Source organism: Crocodylus porosus, unplaced genomic scaffold (assembly GCF_001723895.1).
Source record: "Crocodylus porosus isolate Cpor-Errol unplaced genomic scaffold, CroPor_comp1, whole genome shotgun sequence".
NCBI classification, from domain to species: Eukaryota; Metazoa; Chordata; order Crocodylia; family Crocodylidae; genus Crocodylus; species Crocodylus porosus.
In genome coordinates this window covers 10537573-10545668 of record NW_017728951.1, presented here as the reverse complement: position 1 = coordinate 10545668, position 8096 = coordinate 10537573, and the positions used below count along the sequence as shown (strand labels likewise).

General features: G+C 47.7%; 1 protein-coding gene across 1 annotated transcript in view; it reads left to right on the top strand.

Annotated features, from left to right (window-relative positions):
* The window catches only part of LOC109323795 (deleted in malignant brain tumors 1 protein-like), a 189414-nt gene that overhangs the window by 84583 nt on the left and 96735 nt on the right, over positions 1–8096 (top strand). Inside the window, 3 exon segments of the mRNA XM_019555460.1 lie at positions 4513–4536; positions 6705–6800; positions 7584–7613. Of these exon segments, the coding sequence (XP_019411005.1) occupies positions 4513–4536; positions 6705–6800; positions 7584–7613 (150 nt within the window).

The following is an 8096-nucleotide window of genomic DNA, read 5'->3' as shown; positions in this document are numbered from 1 at the left end:
GTCCCGGGATTTGCTTGAGACGCATCTATGGATGCAAGCCAGCATTTTGCTCGCTTTACTAGCTGCAGCATCACACTGAAGGCTCATGTTCATCTTGTGGTCAACCATGACCCCCAAATCCCTTTCATCTGTAGTGCTAACCAGCGGAGCACTACCAAGCCTGTAAGTATGCTGCAGGTTTTTCCTCCCAAGGTGGAGAACCTTGCATTTTTCAGTGTTGAACACCATCAGGTTCTCATCTGCCCATTTGCTGAGCCTGTCCAGGTCAGCCTGGATCACCCTCCTGTCCTCAGGTGTGGATGCTTTAACCCAGAGTTTGGTGTTGTTGGCAAACTTGGCCATTCTGCTTCTGACACCAATGTCCACATCACTGATGAAAATGTTAAACAGTATAGGCTCTAGGACAGAGCCTTGAGGGACCCCACTGGTCACAGCACACCAAGACGATTGGCTCCCGTTGATCACCACCCTCTGATCCCCAGCCAGAGGATCATGGTGAGGTCGAGGCCACAGTTAGCCAGTTTAGCCAAGAGGTGATCATGGAATAACAGATCAAAGGCTTTTTTAAAGTCAAAATATATGACATTGATCTCTCCCCCCTTGTCCAGGTGATAAGTCACTTGGTCATAAAAGGAAAAGAGATTGGTCAAGCAAGACCTACCCGCAGCAAACTCATGCTGGGTATCGCTCAGGATATTGCCTTCAGCTCGTCTGTTAAGGATGGCCTCCCTGATAATCTTTTCCAAGACCTTCCCCAGGATAGAGGTCAGGCTGATGGGCCTGTAGTTTGCTGGATCTACTTTCCTCCCTTTCTTGAAGATAGGCACGACATTGGCCCTCTTCCAGTCATTGGGCACTTCACCAGAGCACCAAGAGCTCTCAAAGATCCGTGCCAGGGGCTGAGCTATTATGCTCACCAGCTCCCTGAGTACCCTTGGGTGTAACCCATCAGGGCTGGCTGACTTGAAGGTATCCAGCCTGTCAGGGTGTTCCTTCACAAAGTCAGCTTCGATGGAGGGCAAGCAATCTCCCTCACCTGGGCCTCCCTGACCCATACAGGGCAGGGCCGTCCCATGGAACCAGTGAAAACCCGACACAAAGTACCCATTTAGGAAGTTCACTTTTTCCTGGGCATCAGCTGTCAGTTGTCCTATTGGTTTAGCAGAGGTCCAATGTTGCCCTTGCTTTTCCTCTGGCTCCCCACATACTAAAAAAGGACTTTTTATTTTCCTTGATGTTTGTAGATAGCTAGAGTTCCATCGCAGCCTTGGCTTTCCTGATTTGCTCTCTGCAAGTCCGGACTAAAGGAGAGTATTTCTCCTTGGTGGCAGTTCCAGTCCTCCATCCTTTGTAGGTCTTCCCTTTAAGATGCAGGAGGAGAGCCAAGGGGGCTGTTGTGCCCTTTTGCTGCCTTTCCTCCGAGACGGGATGGACTTTGCTTGCGCATCCAGGATTGCTCCGTTGAGGAGAAACCACTCGTCCTGAACTCCCCTCTCCATTGGGTTGTGGCCTTTTAGGGCCTCTCTGACAAGCCTCCTTAGCTTGTCAAAGTCAGCTTTCCTGAAGTCAAGGACTTCTGTATTACTGACTGACTTGCCAGCTTTACAGCAGATGGTGAAGGTGATCAGCTCATGGTCACTGTCACCCAATTTCCCTTTGATCATTAGGTCACTGATTAGGTCATCCCCGGTTGCCAGTACGAGGTCAAGCAGTGCTTCCTGCATCTGATAGAGGTCGTCCACACATGAAAGAAAGCTCTGCAACCGGTCAGATTTGTCTGGGTAGTTAAAGTTTCCCATGACAACCGTACACTGGGAGCATGCGGCCTCAGCCAATTTCCTGGTGAACTCCTAGTCAAGGTCCTGACTCTGGGTAGGGGGTCTGTAGTAGACCCCCACCATAGTATCCCCTGTCCCGTGTTCCCCAGAGGGTCTCAAGTCATCCACCGTGGGTGCCAATATCAGCTTGCAAGGATGCGTAGCTTTCCTTGACCTAGAAAACTACGCCCCCGCCCCTTTTGTCCACTCGATCCCTCCTGTACAGGGTATAACCATCTCTACCCATGGTCCAGTCATGGGTGGAGTCCCGCCAGGTCTCCGTTATCCCAATGACATCATAGTTATTTGCATTTAGCAGGAGAACATGTTCCTCCTGTTTATTCCCCAGGCTCCTGGCATTTGTGTATAGACACTCCAGCATCCCCTTGGGGGCCCTTGCCCTGCCTACATTTTGTTCCAGGGCTGGGGCTGGGGTGGGATTCCTTATGTGCCTTGGCCTGCTGGCTTTGCAAGAGCTGCTCAGTTTCCTGGGCTAAGGGGCCGGGACAGCAGATTACCCCCTCAACCCCCTCAGGATGAAGTCTCCTATGACAAATGCTTTGTGTTTGATCTTAGGGAGAGCAGGGGTAGTAGCTACAGTGTCGTCTGTGTTGCCTGTGAGAGCTAGCAACTCAGCAGGCTCTGTTGGGGCTGCAAGATGTTCGTACCTGTTGCAAAGCTCCAGCGGGGCATGGGTGTTGGTGCGGTGGGCCTTGGGGCCCCTCACCACCTTGATCCAAGCCCTGGGCTGGACAGTAAGGGAGGTCTCCGAGTCCTCCTTTGTCCTGGAAGGAGACCGTAGTCTACCCTCCAGCTCCCGGGGGAGAAGGGCCTGGCAGTAGGAGTCTATCTCCTGCTCACAGTCCCTGATGCTATGGCTCTGAGCTAGCCTCTGAGCTATGGCCTGGAGCTCTTCAAGCTGGCGCGCCAGAGACCCCGGTAGGGATCAGACCCCACAAGGGGAGGTGGCCATGCTCCCGGGCCCCAGAGCCTGAAAAGGGGACAGGCAACCCCCACAGCTGAGAGCCAGGGGCTCCGTCTGCGTGGAGCTCAGAACCATGGGCTCCGTCTGGGTGGCATCTCTGAGGTGCCAGAGGGGGGGCTGTAGACCCCAAGGGGACCCTCAGGGTGCAGTGCGTGCCCATCCGCATCATGCCACTGGTGAGCTGACTGCGGCTGGGACCGTCTACCCTGGGGGGCTCACAGGCAAGGCCTCGGGCCCTCCTGCGCGCCCTCCTGCATGAACTCCCACACTAACTCATGCGCCGGGCCCAGGAGCACACCTGTTTGTGTGGCCTGTTCACGAGGCTCCGGTTGCACAGCTCCTTGGGGGGCTGGGCCAAGTAGGAGGGGGGGGCGCATGATCCTCCTTGGCCCACTTAGCCCACTCTGAGCTGACTAGGTCCCTCCCTCTATGGGCCTCTGCTTATCTGCAGGCAGGCCAGGGCTCACTGGGGCTGCTGGGGTCCCAAGGCTCATGGGGACACAACAGGCTTACACCCGCGCGTCTTGCACCAGAGCCAGGACTCTAATGAGGCTTATTAGATGTGATTAACTGGTTAACCATGTATTAAGTAGTACCCTGGTCACACATTCATACAATTAATCTTATGAAAAAACCAGGAATAAGTGACAAAGTTATTACACAAAATAGGTCTGATGCCTTTGTGGCTGGTTTCTGTCACACCTTTAATTGCACAGGTGGCCAGTGCTCCCAGCCTCCGGACCACATTCCTGTGTTCTCCAAAGGCTGGGAGCACTGAGCAACTGACTGGGGCTCCTTGCTGTCTCAATCTAAAATGCCCTGTGATCAAGGTAGGTTGTGGAAAGATGCCTTCCTTTTTATTTTCCTTTTGCTGTCATGTTTCCGTGGAAATTGGGGTTCAAACTACCTGTATACCTAATATCTGCAGAGCAGATTCAAGTACATCTGCATATCAGCTTGACTTAAGCAGACTTAGAACACAAAGCTGGAAAGCCTTTTAGTGATTCAGTACATGTCTTCAGAGTAATTATTTGGCCATCAATGTTAGGTGAGTATTAAAGCCAAGTAAATATTTCAATACCTTTTGAATACCAATTTTATTTCCTTGTAACCGTGGTAGATGCCACAACTTAGATAGGAAGCCACTGAGCCCAGTTTAGGGTAGATCAGAGACTTGTATCTAGAAGCTAATGCTAGAAGTGGGAGAGCCCATCAAGCTTAAAAAACTAGATGAGTTTGTTGATGGTGACAGGACCCCTTGTTCAAATTCAGCATAATAACTCTACTCTGCAGCACACAAGGTAGACAAATTGAGGTAGAATGGATTTCAGAAGGCTTAGAAATACTTATCTTTAAGTAGAAAAGGACCCAGCCCACTTTAAATATTGATAAGACAGTAGTCCAATAACAAAACAGGTTCTTCAAGGAGGAAAATCACTTTATCAACCCATGATAAAATACTCTCCATTTTATATAATTGAAGATGGAATCAGACAGAAATGCTTTGGAAAAAAATAATGTATGTTGGGTGTTAGGATCTGAGCCAAGGTATAAAAAACGGGAAAAGCAGCACTCACACCTGCATTTGCAGCCAAACTTTCACAAAGTTTGCATGCATTAGTCACATTCCTAGGATTCTGGACAAGATCATTTACTTTAAGACTATAGCTAAAGTTATTCATATGACAACTTTTTCTGTTTGATTCACAGCTTTTGAAAGAAAAGAACTACCAGGTAAGATTATAAGCAGGTACTGAGTTTGAAGAGTTGTTGTGAGCCAGGTCACCCCTTTCCCCCCTGCCTCATTAATTTACTAAACTCAACAGCTCATTAAAACTCCATATGTGGAATGGGGCCATGGGCGAATGAGGAGCAGCGTTCAGGACTGAGATGGGTGAGCGAGGCCAGGATCATGGTGTGGGATTGTGGAACAGCTCCTGCCCTGTGGGGCAGCATGGGGTGGGTGGGTGTGAATGACAGGGGTGCATCTCTGTGGGTGTGGGTATGGGGTGCTGCTTCAGTGCTAGGTTGTGGGAGCTGACTGGGAATGAGGAGGAGGAGGAGGGGGCAGGGCACATGTGCAGCAGAGTTTGCCCAGGTAGCACGGTCCACAGCTGCCCCCGCAGTGCTCTGAATGAGGCCAAGCCCCAGACGCTTCCACCTGGGCAGCTCAGCCACACTCCAGCCTGCGCCCACTGGCTCTGCCTCAGCCAGTGTGCACATCTTCCAGTGCAGCTGCCCCTGGTGCGGCTGCAGCCACCCAGGTACTGCTCTGTTATCCTTGCCTGCTGCGGTGACTCCTGCTGCTGCTGCTGTGTCGCTCCTGGCAGGGAGGAAGCTTCAGCCAGACAGCTCCTGACCCGGTGCACGGGGTTCATGCTCCAGCTCCTGGCTGCCTGCGCAGGGCAGGTGGAGTGCAAGGAAGGCAGCTGGGAGCGGAAGCCAGAGCCCCATGTGCTGGGGCAGGAGCCACCCAGCTTTCTCCTGGCCAGGAGCAGTGCAACAGGAGCAGCAGGAGGAGCTGCTGCTGGAGGCAAGGGGAACAGAGCAGCACCCAGATGGCTTCAGGTGCACCAGCAGTACCCCTGCTTGCCTCTGTGTGCTGCTCACTAGGCCAGGCTGGCAGGAGCAGGCTGGACTGTAACACAGCCTTCCCCAAATGGGGCTCAGCCCCATGCAGAGTGCCATGGGGGAAGCACTGGGCTGGATATAGTCAATTGGTAGGCATGCCCCACAGGACAGATTCAGTCACTTGGTGGGAATGATCTGGACTGCATATTTTGCCCACCCCGTCTAGTAACTTCCAGGCCTCAATTCTTGGGTGTTCCCCTTGACAGCACCCTTAAAAAAGGCTTGAGTTTCAAGTATGGATACTCTTCATTAAAAAGTTTTGTACTGCTTGAAAGGTATTCATATAACCCAAACAGTGCAAATGTGCTTAAATGTCATTTTTACATGGATTTCAGTTTTACTTTGGTAGGTTATACTGTTGGCTTTACATTTAGGACACGGATGCCTTGTTCTGGGCGAGGGGAGGCACCTGAGGGCAGAAATGCCAACAAATGACTTTTTTGTGATGCCAACTGAGCAGGAACCCAAGACTACTGTGTAGCAGTGCTGCGTCACAGTTTCTGTCACGTGATGCTAGCGTGCAGTAGTTTTGGGCTACTGCACAGTCAGCAGCTTGTGTAGACACAGCCGATAAGGTGGACAGAAAACTGTTTGTCCTTGTTGTGTTAGCAGTATGGTACATGCCCCTTAATAATGTGAATAAATGTGATCAGCATTTATTAAAGGGAATTACTGAATTGAGATGGGCCACTTAGAATTTTATTTGAACATAAGCCACAACTGTGGCTTGTATATCATGAAGGTTAAGGCTAGATCGCATAGTTTCTTTGCAGCATGTTATATATCTGAAAAGTTGTCCTTCTGGGAGGTGTATCATTCTCTTTCCTTTCCACATTGATCTAATATTTTCCGTTAAATTAGTTTGCTTTTGTACAGAAGTAAGATCTGATGTTTTCCTTTTTCCACAAAAAACAAATATTAGCAACACAACTTGTGTGTATCTGCTTACTTACAACTTTCCTAAACCAATGATGATCTCATCAAAAATCTGCCAACTTCACTTAAAATTATAATGGTAATTATTATTAGCTAGAGGATGCAAGTCTGACACCCAGCACCAAATGTCAAGGGATAATACATGTATATTTAACTTTTTTTCCTACAAAGTCTGGAATGTAAACCTGTTAATCAACAATTCAGTTTTCAGAGAGAAGAGGGGGTCTTCTCAGTGTTTTTGTTTCGTTTGGTTTGGGTTTTTTGTCTTTTACTGATTGTTGTTCTCTTGTTCTCACTAATAAGTTATTACCTCATTTTTCTGGTCATATTTGAAGAAGACATGACACCAGAACCCAGTGTCTTCTTTACGTCCACTTCAACCCCAAATAAAAAGTTTATTCCTGCAGAATCACTGATGACAGCTAATAAGGGTAAGAGACACTCACTGTGTAAACCTAATCTGGAGGAAACATTGGGAGGAATGCATTCAATGAAATTGCTAGAAAAATGAAAGACAAAAACCATTCCCTCAAGCACAATACTTAAGTAAACCGGTAGCAAAACTGCACAATTTTAAATATGTATTTATAAAGAAAAAAGGCATTATATTATTGTCCAGTGTGAGAAATGCAGCTGACCTACTTTATGGCCTATTAATACTTTACTGCAATCCAGATTATGCAATACATTCAGGCATAAATTGTTTAACCAAGAGGCTATGCGATCTTCATTTTCCTAACATAGGGCTGCCGGTGTATTATGAAATAATGTAGATTTGGATGTGCACCTGAAGGGGCATTCAGTTATCATGACTCCATGTTTGTATGGAGGTAGATAAATCCAGTTGTCACATTTTTTTCTGGAACCAAGTCAGCATAGAAGTTAGGCAGAATACTTATTTGTAACTTCAATTTTTGTCAGATGCTGGATTAATATGATATCCTTGAGTATTATCCTTGAGTATAGTGTGAAACCTATTCTGCAAAGCTATATGTTCCAGATTACTGAATTCAAAGTGATTGAAACACAAACCATGTTTATCACTAAGGTATAAGTACATAAAGGCACAATTGTTTAGTGATAACATGATCCCTGCTGAGTATCTTTACTTGGTAGCTGTAATATTTCCCATATCAAATGTTGCTATTTCTTAATGTAATTTTAGCGTCTATGTACTGTGATGAGAATTGTTTCTGTGTTTTCCACTTTAACAGATCCTGGAAGAATAACACCTGTAACAGCAAGTAAGTCAGATTTTGAATACACTTTACAATATGCTTTTTGCTACCTTTTGCACTTTACAATGCCCTTTTACTAACATCTTGTCTGGACCAATTTCCAAGACTTTTCTAGTGGTCGGGTTTGCACCACTGTTCTCAGTCCCCTCGTTTCTGAAGCCATGCCATCCCATGAATCTTTAGCTCAGTTTCCACTTGCATGGAAAATAAATATATGCTTGCCTGTTATGCTGGTTTATGCTACTCAGGAGGGCTGCATGAAGCTTCAGTCTCTGATTCGTTACAGTGGAGATTCAGCCCAATTTGGTGGCTGAATCTCTTAATCTGAATCGAATCAAGAGACCTTTTAATCTCTCCAGATAGATTCGGAGAGATTTGGCGATTCAGACATAGACACAGCTTTAAATGTTTTTTCTGCATACTTCAAAGTACCAGGCGGCTCGTCAATGCTGCAATGGTGGGGCAGATGGAGCATCCCACAAGAGTGTG